We start from the raw sequence: 15,000 nt of genomic DNA, 5'->3' as shown, positions 1-15,000 counted from the left end.
CAAGGAAAATGGTAAATGGTTGAGGTCAAGTAAGCCTATTAATTTACTTTTTGGTGATTAAACACGAGCGTAACCATATCTATGTTGAAAAAAAATCAATAAAACAAAACCATAGTAGACAATGCATATCCTTGATATCAATGGATTAATTAATCAATTAGTCAAAGTGATTTGTTAGGCATATATAAAAAAATTGTGTTAACCTGGGTGACAAGATATCACGTCAAGTGGTGGCAGCGTCAGCCGCCGGGGACGAGATATTTCATGGTGGCTATCCTCCTGGCTGGTGTGCCCGGTGATCGGGCATATAGCACTCGGCCATGGCCAGTACAGGCGAGAATCCCAAGGCGTTAGGCTTTTCGACCATTTGGAGCCAAAATAGCCCCTTCGGCAAGGGGTTAAGATAAATATCATACAATAATGAGTATAGTGGGTGACCCATTATTACTGAAGGCTAGTGTGTGACTGCTCTGAGCTCCTCACTCATCTCCACAGCACAGGATGTTGATTTTACTAGATTAGATTGCTTTTCATCTTGCCCTTCCTTCATGACACATCCAGCCACTTGGGAACTATCACATCATTAGTCTAGGAATTCCATTTCCCTTGTCCTGTGACATCTCTTGCTCTCTCACTTTCTCTTATTCATTAATTACCCTCTCACCCTCTCATTCACCCTTTTTTTTTTCTTTTCTTTTTTCATTCATTCATTCATTCATTCGTTCATTCTCTCTCTTTCCACTTTCTGTCTATCTGGTACAAACCATCATTGTTGGCTTCAGTTTCCACCTCTTGATTGCCACCTGAATATTTAGACTCAAAGAAAGAAAATTCAACTGAAAACTTTTTCCACTGCATCTCTTGGTGTCCATAAGTAAATCATGCAGATCTAATGAAATATTGATCGATTAAGAGAAGCGGTGGGAAATCATCCGAGTGTACAGTTGCCTGCATAAGAGGGAAATCAGAAGCATGGAGACAATATTTTTTTGCCCTTTTTTTTAAATTATTATCCTGATCAAGCTAAATATTATTTCTAGAAAATAATTGAAAAATGAAGGTTTGGCCCGATTCCAGAAAGCCATAGCTTGAGAACTAACAACATCAGAGATACAGAACTAATGTCTATCTAGCATGGAGATCAAGTGAATAGCCTACATGATCATGGCATGTATAATTGCCATCAAATACTGACCCATCCTCACCACAACATAAGGATCAATCAAGTAAAAGATTACATTTTTGCAGAATGGTAACCAGTATCTTTAACCTCAATGACACCCCCACAGGAGTCACAGTGGTAAGACGTTTTCCATCTGTTCTATCCTGAAAGTGTGCTACATTCCCATACCGGAACTTATTCATTTCCCAGTTATTATACAGTGAACTTCAACTTTAATTTTAAAAATTGCTCTTCAAATGCTAAAACATGCATAACTGACGATATTACTGTCTCAATGATAAGGTTTCAGAGAAAATATTAGCTTTATAGTAAGAGGGATAACTACAATAATTCAGCTTCTAGTAGTATAAAATGCAAAAAAGTTCCCGAAGGCAAAGTATTCTCACGGACAGGTGTCATGACATACATGACACAGGAGCTTTGGCCTGACGACGGGCATCATGACATACACGACGTTCAGGGATTTTGGATCATTGTGCTATGAGTAAAGAGTGAGTGATGATGGCAATTGCAGTCATAGTTACTATAATTGCTGTAATATTGAGCAAACCTAACTTCCAAAACCTAGATGGCACCACCTTCTAGCACTAGTAAGAGAGAGAGCCTTGAATGGCACTCATCTACAGTCTCTAGCAAGCACAAGATAGTGAGCGATGGCACACAGCAAGTTGATGACCTCTTGTTCTAAAGTACTGGAGATGAAGGATGTGCAGGCAGAACGAGACAAGGAAGTTGACTCAAACCATACACTGTGTCTAAATTGTGCTGCTGTGCCAATAGGGATGCCTTTTACTGTAGCACTCAGTCATAAGCACAGGTTTCCTTCTTCCCTACCTCTTCATGTTATCTTCATTGTAGGTGGTTTCGTATTCGTTCATGACAGCACAAAAATACAAAGTTGCTTTTTACCCTCCCATAAGACAGCAATACTTCTATCATACTTAGTATAAGGAAAATATTGAGCTGATCATATACTACAATTATAGTCAACTGTAGCCTTGATTGAGCCTCTCACATGGCATATATGTCTCTAAACACTATGAAACAAATATGGCTCTAGTTTAATAATGAGTGACTAAAAGAGAGTGGGAAGATTCAAATTATGATGCTTCAAGCTGCCTTGCTCTGAAATAAAACCCATCCAGGAGACATCCCTATCCGCAATGGGTTAATAACTACACATTTTATGACATGCATTGGCATGGAGGAAAATTGCCTCACACTAATGTAATTTAGTGTCCATTTCAACTTTCAAGTGCTATTTATCACTCTCTTGGAGTGTAAGTAAGCTTCTAATTTTTCTACTTTGTACACACATAAAATATTTCAAACAATCATCAAAAAATATGCTTCTTTGCTCACATGGCATAAAGGGAAAGAGTAATACAAGTGTATGATAATGCAGGTTTTAATTCCAACTCTGTTCATAATGATTTCTTTACACAAGAAACCAATAACAAAAATGTATTTATACAAAAAAGACTCAGCAGAGACACTGGCACTGGGGCAAATATATTTGTAAACTATGCACAATACGTAGGCTATTTACGTAAGTATTATAGTTTCTATTTTCCTCAATGTCAATTTAGGGAATGTTTTTTTTTTTTCCAATGTTATGAATCATACTGTAATGTTTTTAATATTTTGTACATCCTCTGTGCAAATCACATACAAAACAAAGTGCAAGTACATAATATCTAACAGGAATGAAAGGACTGCTTTTAGCAAAATGTGAAATTATCTGAATAATTGACAGATTACAAGATAATCAGGAAAAAAATTACAAATGAATATCAGTGTTGGTTTAACAAATTTCACTAAATTCAAATGTCTCTATCTATAAACTTTTAATGAGTTTCAACAATTTGGAAGCCACATGTTGAGGCCTGATCTAAAAGATCTTAACAATAAATACATATATACAAGGATTCTCATATACAAACGTTAGATGTCAGTGAACTGCAAAAAATTACTTTACAGAATCTGAACTGCCAAGTCACTTTCATTTCTAAATCAGACAAGGCAAAGAACTCAACACTAACATTTAGACAAAATGTAGTTAATTACCAGGAATTTTAGAAGAAAATCTATTCCATTACTTAGGATGAAAAAGATCAATCAATACGAGAATTCATCTCAGGTCAGTGAGCAACTGGGAGTGAAAAATTTACAAGCTCAAAAGGGGGAGAAATACTGTAGGGATGGAGAGAAGCAAGAGAGCTTAGTATCATCCAGATTATCACCTAGATAAGGGTTAGCATCAAACAATCACAGATGGAAACTACAAACCATCTGGCTCACCTTAAAATTCCTCCCTGCAACAATATATTTGGTTCCTGAATTTTCCCAACCCTAATATATAAGATTTCCTCTAATACCTTGAAAAATACAAATATCAGTACAGCTATAATTCGTTCACCAAGAATAACTGTTGTGGACCAATATGAGAACAATGAGATGAGCACAGGAAGAATGCAGGATGTTGACAAGACATTTCTATTCCACAGTAACAGATTTTGCCAAATTTCGTGGACAGTCGACATTGCAGCCCCTGAGGACAGCAATGTGGTAAGAAAGCAGCTGCATGGGAATGACTGTGAGGAGACCCTGGAGACAGTCGACCGTCTTGGGGACCTCAAGGACGCTGGAGCCGTACTTCTGTGGCTCTTCATCACCCTTGTGGCAAATGAGGATTGGTCGTCCTTCACGGGCTGTAACTTGTTGGAGTGCGTTCATGCATTTCTGAGGATCACAGGGCATGGAATGAGTTTATAACTTTCTACTGACATTTCCCTAAAAAATTCAAATTCTAATTCATGATCTTCCTTAATTCATCACAAGCTGGAAAAATATAAATGAACCTTGATATAAACAAACAAACAAACAAAATCCGCATTTTACTAACCACAAATACATTGTCACGTGTGCAAATCATGATGATGGGCATGCCTCTGTCAACGAGGGCAAGGGGACCGTGCTTGAGTTCTCCAGCTAGAATACCTTCACTGTGCATGTATGTGATTTCCTTGATTTTCTGTGAGAAGAAAAAAGAATATCAGAAAGGTCCTTACTTACCTTACTATACATACGATACAATACAATACAAAAAACAACACAGGAATAACACCATAAATTTCTGTATTCAGGGATACATATACCATTCACATTAATCTTGATTTCTTACCAGAGCCCCTTCAAGACAGGTTGAGTAGTTATAGCCACGTCCAAGAACCAGCAAGGATTTCTTCTCGAACACTTCTTTACTGATCTCCTGAATCTTTGAATCTAGATCCAACACCTGTGAAGGAAATATAAGAAAATTTGCTGAATCACAAAACAATTTGGTAATAATACCTGCTGGCTTATTTAGAGCTAAATTCCCTTTCAAAACTGGGTGGATACTAAAATGTTAATTACATATAATACTGCAAACTGAATATAAAATCTCATCATAACAATTGAGGAATTCTAGCAAAATCATACCTCCTTGATCTGCTCAGGTAGCCTTTGCAGTCCCTGAATAATTTCCGAACGACGGGGCTGGGCTGAGATGCGATCCTCCGAGATCATGAGAGCAAACATAACAAGAGAAATCATCTGGGAAGTGTAGGCCTTTGTGGATGCAACACCAATTTCAGGCCCAGCATTAATATGCACTCCACAGTGAGACTCTCGGCAGATGGAAGAGCCGACTGTGTTGGTAATTCCTACAATCAAGGCACCACGTTGTTTGCAATATCTGAAATGACAGTTAATCTGAGTATGTATTATCACTGATTATAAAACATAACCAGAAATATATATATAAAAAGGAACTTTTTTGAAAAACTATCATAGTCATGGTGATCTTTAGCTACCTCAGAGCCATGAGAGTATCTGCAGTTTCTCCAGACTGTGAAATGAAGAAGCACACATCATCTCTGAAGATGGGTGTGTTGCGGTCGAGGAAGTCTGAGGCTAAATCAACCATGACAGGGAGTTCAGTGAGCTCTTCAAGCAACTGTCTTGTTGCGATGGCTGAGTGGTATGATGTTCCACAAGCAATAAGGAGCAGACGGCGGCAACGGCGAATTTCGCTGATGTAGTCCTGGATAACAAGAATCAGTTAAACTATTATTCATCCCAGAATTACCTATAAATTGTTTTGTTGCAACACATTCTCAAAACCAATATAACAAGAGCAAAAAAAAACTGCGCACCTTGATGCCACCCAAAACAACAGTCTCTCGGTCAAAGTTGATGCGTCCTCTCATGGTGTTGACAACGGACTCAGGCTGCTCAAAGATTTCCTTTTGCATGAAGGAGGAGAAGTTGCCCTTCATGATCTGCTGGATCTCCATCTTGAGGGTTGTGATTTCACGGGCATGTGTGTCTTCCAGAGAGCGTTTGAGACGGTGAATCTTCAAGACGCCCTCTGTGTCTACACTGGATACATCGTCATCCTGAAATTAGCGGTGATAATTGCGTACTCTAAAGGACTAGAACTGTTATTTGTTACAACTAATGGCTTTCGAAGAGTAAAATTAAAACTTTGCCCAGAAAATATGCACACCCTTCTTCATGCAAACCTTCCTTACAAAAATTTTAATTTATCAGTATTGAGATAAGCAAAAGTCTTACCAGAAGGTAGATAACACGGTCTGTGTGCTCGATGATGGCTGAAGCATCAGAGGCAAAGAAGTACTCCACTTCCCTGTCATCACCCAAAGGAAGGAATTCTGTGGTGGACTGTGTACGGTTGAAGCCAGTTGCAGGGATGTCATTGGCATGGGGACGGTGATCTGTGGGACGTTAATAATTATGAAGAGGCTTTTTTTGGGGGTTTCTTGATTGTAAAAAAGTAAAGCTTCATATGAATGGGTTCATAACCAGTAAAATGAAGTCAAAATCCATAAGTAAAAAGAGGATAACAACAAATAGCAAGTAAAAACTTAATAAAAAAGCATTACAAATAAAAGCAAAATAAAAAGGAGGCCTATGCCAAAAAATATAATTAAAAACTCAAACAAGCTGAAGATTAAAAGCAGATGGTCTAAAATTGGCAATGAATATTGCAAAATGTGGAACCACTCACTGTGACTTTTAAAACATAACACTTGAAAAAACAACACTGAAAGTGAAAAAAAAAATACAAGCACATATAAACTTATATACTTTACCTTGGTTGTCTGTTGGATATGAGGGAGAGAAGGATATGAGGGGTTGTGATGTCATGCAGCAGGACGACCAGAGACGGAAGCCAACCATAATGAAAATGAGAAGTGGGTAGGAGGGAGGATGGGGGGGAGAAAAAATTAAAACATTGGTCAACATGGATTAGAAAATACAATAATGGTACAAATGGCTAAATGAGTGACAGTCAAAATCTACTACTTCAGCTGTTAGTCTTGTCATCTGTGCTACAGGTTAAGGGAGGGAGTGCATGCTTTCTAAAGGTCATATAGGTTTGAAAATTGAATATGCTGGATGTCATGGAGAGAGCAGAGGAAGTCAGGGTGTCATGCAGTGTAATATCTACACTATATATACCTAAAAATAGACACAGGGAGCTCTGGCATTATAACTGCTAGGGTTGTGTTACTGTTTGATGCCATAGGTACATGCAGTCACATCGAGCCTGCCCCTTATCAAACACTTCGAGGATTCTTGCTTAACCCGTTGCCGACGGGGCTATTTTGGCTCCAAATGGTCGGAACGCCGGGATATTTCAAACACGTAAGCCTAACGCATTGGGATTTTTGCCCACACTGGCCGCAGCCAAGTGCTATACGCCCGATCACCCGACGTGCCGGCCAGGAGGATAGCCACGACAAAATATCTCGTCCCCGGCGGCTGACGCTGCCACCACTTGACATGATATCTTGTCACCCATCGTTAACAGGTTAAGCCAACATCTCTAATAAATATTCCAATGGTTTCTCAGTTCAACTCTAGTCACACTTGTATATATCATTTGAATGTTATGCTTCTTTCTTTTCGCAACAAGAAGAAAGTGGCCTCAAATGTTGATCTTGCAATGGTTCTACTGCTAGCGAAGTACTGTGTCACCTTTAATGTGTAGTAAGTGCAAAAGAATGTGATAGAAAGTTTTAATTGTATTTCTCATTGTTATATTTCTTTTAGTCCAATTGTTAAGTGATCTTTATAAATAATAAGTATAAAATTTCAGTACAGTTCCAATAAAATATGAGATAAAGTACGACACTACCATATCAATTCGTAGGTTTAGAAAAAAAATGTTAGTCTACATAATTAGCTGAGATTATGAAAGAGAATTAAAGAAAATTTCCTAAAAAAATGTCAGTCAAAAGTCAAGTAATTTATAAAATTTCAATATTTCATGAAGTAAGGCCTACTATAATTTTCAATAAAATATAGTATTTCATATTAAACATATATTTTCATATTTTGAATAAGACATTAATATATTAGCATGTGAATCATAATCCAAATAAAGTATAGATGTATTCTCATTAATAATTTGGATCATAAAAAAAGATATATATATATAAAAACAAATTGTTTATGTTTCTTTATCAACGCAATAATTTTAATATAAATGCATGTGTGTACTTGATTGTACATCCATACTAATACACACACACACACACACACACACACACACACACACACACACACACACACACACACACACAAGCACACACACAAGCACACGCACAAGCACACGCACAAACAAACACACAGACACAGACACGTACACACACACATACACACACACACACACACACACACACACACACACACACACACACACACACACACACACACACACACACACACACACACACACACACACACACACACACATTCTTACTTACTCATTAACTCATTATCTCACTCATTCTATCACTGTTCAAAAGAAAAAAAAAAATATTACCTGATTTGGGAAGTGCTAAGGTTGTAGGATTGGGATGGGTTGACGGGGAAACAAAGATACAAATTATTTACAGAAATAACAACAAAACAAAAATATGGTGCAATACAGATAAATAAAGTACAAACTCGTCTATTCACTCTGAACATTTCACAAACTTCTTTCTATTGAATATTCCCTATGTAGCAATTTTGTCCACTCTTTTTATTTTCCCAATTACTATTTACAGATGACAAGACACATATTTACAAAACTTGGGAAAGAGGAACCTATAACATCAACATTTAATGTGTTACTAAGGATCCCAAATTATTTAGGGAGAACTAAAGTAAAATTATGTACAATTACCCTATTCTCATCCTGTTCTAGAGCTGTTACTTCAGAAACTAGTCTTTTAAGCATGAAATAAGAGGGGGAAAAAAAACGAGAGAATTATTTTTAAAAAATAAAATAAAATAAAAAAATAAAAATAAATAAAAATAAAAACTTGAAGGATAATTGATAGTAAAGAGGAACATAGAGGACATCTACACTCATTCCCAAGTCTTCATCTGCAACTTGCAACTAGCATATTGATCAACAGAAATTTAATCCAAGTTAATGATGGCAACGGCCTTCACTAACACGGAATAAAGACACCTGATATGATCAAATCCAGTGCAACTTGTCAGATGAAAAAATGCCAGTGTGTTGAAGTCCCATCTTGGGAAGAGGAAAAAAGAAAAAAAAAAAAAAAAAGTAAGAAAAATGTATATATAAGAAAAAGGAAACTAGAAAGAAAAAAGGGGATGGAAAGGGAGAACAGAACGAGAGGGAACCATTACCTTCTAAGTCTATCATCAGGACCGACGGGTTGGAGAAGGTTTCAGAGGATTGGAAAATGAAAAGGTTAATTAAGTCATATTACTCAAATAAAGCCTGAACACCTGTGTTGGCTATTCATGATGTTAGCACTCTAAAAGAGAAGGATATTAGCCACAGGATGTTATTGAGGATAAAAATTTGCTTCTTAACTAAAAATGGCTATATAACAGCACTCTATTTCTATTTCCTATATATTTTCCAACTTCTACATGCATTTATGCAACTGATAAAAAATTCATAGAAATAATGAAAAGTAATCTGAATACTATAAACAAGGTCATTAAGAATTAATCTACAAATTATTTTCCAAATGGCTGATGCCAAATCTTGTGATATACAACAAAACACCTACGCAATTCTTATATTTTCATTAATCTACCTGTTACTGATCAGATATTTAAGCAAGACTATCTAAATCTTAGAGGAAAAAAAATCACAATTTACTTTGCACATAAAATCAAGCACATTATAAAAAAAAATGACACAACAAATAAACATTTATTTAAATCTTGTAAAAGAGCAACTACTCAACGACCCCACTGCGGACAATCAGTTACTAAGCCGAAAATGTTGAAACTTTTAACACAAAACATAACATCATGAGGACAAGACATTTACGAGAAAAGACCAAAATACATCTAAGATGGGAAAGAAACGCAAGAGTAAGACACTGAAAGAAGTGTTATGACAAAACAAGAAACAAGTCTACCTCGGGAAAAAGGCTAGAGAATCACACTGGGACACGAACAGAACAACATACATAATTAGTAACACAACAAGCACATTCCACATAAAATTACAAACTGGGTATAACAAATACGACAGTTGCCAAGGGTAACAGAGGGACAGTTATATTTGGTGAAGAATTATTATTTTGTTATATGGAATTTCTTTCTCAGTCATAAGGAAGATATAACATATTTCTTAATATATTTGTTTTCACTTCTGAATCTTTTTTCAAGTATATGTTATGTAGTTATAATGAATGTGTAGAGGACCTTTTGTTTTTTGCTTTGAATGTTATTTCTTCATACATAAGACTGTGTTATGTTTCTCCAGGCAATAGACTCTTGTTATAGAATAAGTGTAGCCTCATGATATCATTAATCTATGAGCATAATATCATATGGACTGCTTAATGAAATATCTAAGAACTATCTACCTATCTATCATAACAAGCATTTATTGCCTTTAGGAGAAAGATTAAAAAAAAAAAAAAAAAAAAAAAAAAAAAAAATCAGAGCTCATTATTTTCACAATCATTGAATAAATACCCCAAATAACCTTCACATGTCAAAATCATCAGTCACCAAAGAAGACAAACCCAAAACTTGCATAAATACAATAAAAAAAATAAAAAAATAGAGAAAAAGACAGAAAACCCTATGCAAGGCAACACCATCACCAACAGAGGCCACACAGGCGGCAAAATGGATGAAAATCGGGGAAGCTTTCTCACCATCTCATCACCCATAATCATGACTTGTTCTCATGCAAAGTATGAGCACCAAGAACCACTTCTGTTAAGTCGTCCCCATTACCTTTTTGATGCAGAAGATTAGATTTTATTTAGTGATGTGCAATCAGGTTTCATATATTCAAATTCCTTGAGATCATTAGAATCTTGAGGTAAGTGTGATGGCTGATTGAAAACTGAATTAATGGGTGTAACTGTCGAAATAGGTATCTATGAATCAAATCTTTAAATCTTGTCGTTTTTTTACAAAAAGCACTACAGTTATTCAAAAATACCAATATTACAATTCTCATATACATTTTCTTTAACAGAAACATACACAAGAAAATGTGAGGGATCATTAATCTTTCAAATATTACTCATTATCACAAAATTTTAGCACAAAATTCTTTCAAAGGTTGGCATTTAAAAAAAAAAATCCATCTTCATTTTGAAAAAAAGTAATGGAGACTATTTTGGGTCATGACATCCAGAAATCAAAGAAGACCAATTCTGTCAATGCAATATGTAGAAATATGTATATATATATACACCCCGTATATATAAACACGATGAAGATCTATTCAATTAGGTTATATAAAAATCAAGAAGAGAGAAGTGTACAAAAACTAAGAAGTTATAAAAGAGATAAATTAGAATTAAATATATTTTCAACAGTGGCCAAGAACCCTTGACATGGGAAAGGACGACTGACTAACTACCTTTCAGCTCAACCTTCTCGGGGGAGTCTGCATGTAGCGAGGATGGCGGGGCAGGCAGGAGCAAACATGAGAGGGGGAGGAAGATTCAATGTGAATTAATGGAATATATAAACTCTGCCTAACATGTTACAGACACAGGAAGATTAAGAGGATGAAAAATACACACGCACAAAAAATGAAAACTCATACCTACGGATATATTTATATATGAATAACCTTAGGAGAACATAATAATAATTGACCTACAAACCAACTATCAGAAATAAAAGGGGTGGTTAATATATCCTGCCAATAAAGACCAAATAGAAGTGGACAATAACTCTGAAAGCAAAAAGGTGATTCACGCCTGGAAATGCACACATGGAAGCCTGCATCTTTCATGAGGTGTGGGTTAACTTCTTATCCATTCAGTCACCTTTGTACCCAGGCTTCATTACCGAAAAAAAAAAATTCAAACCCAACCACCTGAAGTGTTACCAAAGAAAGAGATCACCAAAAAGCCATACCAACTCTCAAGAATGGGAGTTCATTTTCAGAAGAAATGAGGAAGAGAAATTGTCAAAACCCCATTTGCCAAGGGAAAAGAGTGTTTTTTGCCATGGCATAATTGTATAATAACAATGTACAGCCTTTTTAACATTTCTGTTTAAGTCATAAAGTACAGTCTTTGTCAGTTTTTAAAAAAAAATGTCTTTTGTTGTGGGAATTTTCTCTTGTCTTACACAAAATATATGTTTAGATTCATTATCTTAATGAAGAATAAGGGCATCAGCTGATGGCATATAGAAGCATTTCAAACTTAAGCCTTTTAAACAAACCTTGGAAGAAACTACTGTTGAAACATTCATACATGTGTTACAGGTGCAGTGTGGTGAACCAATTGGGTGTACAGGTACGTGACAGCTGTAAAACATTTGTCGGGCTGCAGCAAATAGCAGTGTGTGTGATTAATGTGTAACACCTGCTTATTCTCTAAACACATATAGGGTTATTAGATAAAGAAGCATGCAATAGAAGCATATCATGCAGATAAAATACACTGCTTAGTGTTCACAAACATCTCATGCAGGAATATCTGTGACCATTCCTCTCTCATCACTTGCCTCTCTCTCTTGCACCCAGTGACCGTCCTCCGAACTCGTACACATCTTAGTTTGTGGGGAAATAATGCCAACAGGTTAGTAGTGAGGCTCTTGCATTAGTGAACTTGGATTGAACCAACCTGCCAATTCTTCAGCCATGGTAGAACCTTCAAAAGCACAAAATACTTCAAGGGAGATCTCCCAATGGATGAACTCACGAGAACTGATTAACTGGATCGACTAATCTTCAAAGTATAAATGAAGCTTGATATTCAAGTGTTATTAACACCCCCCCCCCTCACTTCTTTCCACTGGTTCAATCAATATTATGATCAATCAAAGAAATTTCATCAATAATGAAGTTTGACCCTGAAGAGTTGGCATTGACATCAGGTCCACATTTGATGGTTCTGGAGTGTTATGTTAGCTGTTACCGTAACATAGCATTAGGTGTTAACCAGGGTAAGGAGGCAATACATGGCTAAACCACCTTTAAGCTAAGGTGAAAGTAAAGGAAATTTATAAAAATGCTAAACAACTATACTGTTCTCCTAAAATTCTAATACTGGAGCTAATAATCTCTATACTAATATCCTAATCAATCGCTATACAAAAATCATAAGATTTCTAATTAGTATTTAAAAAAGAAACAAAACTAAAATACATTTGCAATTGCAAAAATACATACATATATATCAAAAACATATAATACTTTTAAAAGATAATAATGATCATCAAAATTCTCGTAACAACTAATCCAAATTCAAATATTCTCAAATTAAACTTCTACCTCATACTGTGCTCCAAATACATAAACTAACTTCAAATTAAGTGCTGTATTCAATCAACATTACAAACAAAAATGAGCTTGTTAGAAAGCAATACATTTGAAATACAAACAACAAATCCACAGATCCTATCAACTCTTCCTGTAGTGTTCTTCAAGCAAGAATAACATTCTGCTGTCAATTATGCAATATGCAAATAGGTCTCCCAAATGAAAATATGCAAACTTTCCCACCGGCTTAGACTTCAGGAAAAGTTCACGTGATCGAGAGCTGTGGACAAGTTTGCGAAGAAGGGGCGGACGAGAAGCCAAAAGCTCACCCTTGCTGTAGAGAACAGGGATGTGGTCTGTGGCCAGCTTGGTCTTGGTCTTGATGCCTACGAGCAGGGGTGATCCTCGGCGGGTGGCCACAGCCTCTCCTGGGAAGTGCTTGCTCTTGAAGCAAAGGGCAAAGGCTCCCTCCTGTAATGTTTGGAATTGGTTAATTCTCTCCTGTTCTTTGGGTATTGATTGTCGTTGGTCGAAGTGAAATGGTTGATGCGATCCAACTAGAAATATGGAAATCTGTGTGTGTGTGTGTGTGTGTGTGTGTGTGTGTGTGTGTGTGTGTGTGTGTGTGTGTGTGTGTGTGTGTGTGTGTGTGTGTGTGTGTGTGTGTGTGTGCGCGCGCGCGTGTGCGTGTGCGTGTGTGTGTGCGTGCGTGTGCGTTTCAGTGTGCGTGAGTGTGTCAATATTGTGTCAGTGTGTTTGCATTTCGATTATTCCGAGAACCAAGAATTGTTTGAAATTTGCTCACGCCATTTCCTCATCCCGAGCACGCACATTTGAGTGGACTCCGCACTAGGGCCGTCCCAGGGTAAATGCGAACTAGGGGACGGCAAGTCTGTGATCAATCAGTTTTCCGTTTTGTGTTATGAAGGAAGTTAGAATTTAGCTGTGAAGTTATAAAATCAAATTGAATATTCTATATTCAGCTTATCTAGAAAAAGAGTTCGGCAGAATTATTTCCTTTTTCCTGCCGTGTGGTTGAAATCGACCGCTGAAATTTTACATGAGCGACAAAAAAGGGGGAAACAGACAGAGAGAGAACTGTCATATCACACACAGTGAATGCATATGCCTCTCAACTCCAATTGCCGAACCGCAGACGGAACCACAAGCGAAGAGAACGGGAAAATCTTATAACAGCAACTTGTTCTATGGCTGTTTCGTCTTGGAGACCGGGAAAACAGAGGGCATGATTTAAATGCACATGCAAAGAGGTTAACCAAGCTGCATGTTCTTACTAAACTAAATCATTGATGCGCTAGCCACCTCTGGGAGCAAGACTGCTGCCTCACACCCTAAGGGGGCCGGCTTTCTCTCCCAACCTTCTCCCAACCCTCGGGTTAGTTCAGCGAGAGGGCTAGCCACCGCCGTCTATTATCGTTCTCTTTTCTAATTCATCTACGCCTATTGCTCGCAGGTCACCTATTCCCTCTCAAACTACGCCAATCTCCACCCGAGCAGATTATGGTCTCTCGTAATGAACACGTAAACATCTAATTACGTTTGTGAGTTTATTCCAATATGAAGCGCAAATTTGCTCCCCCAACGACCTAAGTAAACAAAAGCGGTCGATTCGCGTGAGTGGAAGGAGAAGAAATACGTCGCGCAGGTAAAAGGAATAAAGGGACAATATAAGAGGTTAGAAAGGTTACAGTGACTCCATTTAATAAGCATTTACGATTCTCAAAGTCGGCGAGAATTACGAGGATAGTATTGACGGGGAGGAACAAGAAGAGGGGGCTCTGCAAGAATGACACGAGTGAGAGGTAGGATTATTATGAAGGGGGCCTTTGAAAGGACGCTTGTAACGGGATCAACTCTTGAAACAGGTTCTGGGATAAGAGACCTCCGCCCAGGGAGGCCTTGGCGTGTGGCGCCGCCGTGGCTCAGAACTAGCAGAACAGGAGGGATTTAGGGGGTTCGTGTACAGAATCTCACACTCACACTTCTTTCCCTTCCTCTC

General features: G+C 37.3%; 1 protein-coding gene across 6 annotated transcripts in view; it reads right to left on the bottom strand.

Annotated features, from left to right (window-relative positions):
* Positions 1–2,577: 2,577 nt before the first annotated feature.
* Positions 2,578–15,000, bottom strand: part of LOC122259330 (glutamine--fructose-6-phosphate aminotransferase [isomerizing] 2) — a 32,348-nt gene continuing 19,925 nt past the window's right edge. For 2 of the 6 annotated variants that reach the window (XM_043026043.2, XM_086535987.1), the window contains exons 5-13: positions 13,310–13,451; positions 12,224–12,268; positions 5,804–5,964; positions 5,383–5,625; positions 5,041–5,270; positions 4,667–4,922; positions 4,368–4,481; positions 4,089–4,217; positions 2,578–3,925 (exon numbers count right to left, since the gene is read on the bottom strand). In XM_043026043.2, coding sequence (XP_042881977.1) covers positions 3,680–3,925; positions 4,089–4,217; positions 4,368–4,481; positions 4,667–4,922; positions 5,041–5,270; positions 5,383–5,625; positions 5,804–5,964; positions 12,224–12,268; positions 13,310–13,451 — 1,566 coding nt within the window. In that variant the 3' untranslated portion in view covers positions 2,578–3,679. Of the gene's footprint in view, positions 3,926–4,088; positions 4,218–4,367; positions 4,482–4,666; positions 4,923–5,040; positions 5,271–5,382; positions 5,626–5,803; positions 5,965–11,120; positions 11,148–12,223; positions 12,269–13,309; positions 13,452–15,000 lie in introns of all 6 variants that reach the window. The other 4 variants (XM_043026046.2, XM_086535988.1, XM_043026048.2 and 1 more) reach the window with 2 other exon arrangements.

The sequence above is a fragment of the Penaeus japonicus genome, unplaced genomic scaffold (assembly GCF_977035675.1).
Source record: "Penaeus japonicus unplaced genomic scaffold, GWHDUDI00000001_assembly GWHDUDI00000004, whole genome shotgun sequence".
Lineage (NCBI taxonomy): Eukaryota > Metazoa > Arthropoda > Malacostraca > Decapoda > Penaeidae > Penaeus > Penaeus japonicus.
The sequence above is the reverse complement of the archived record's forward strand: the minus strand, read 5'-3'. Positions and strand labels throughout refer to the sequence as shown.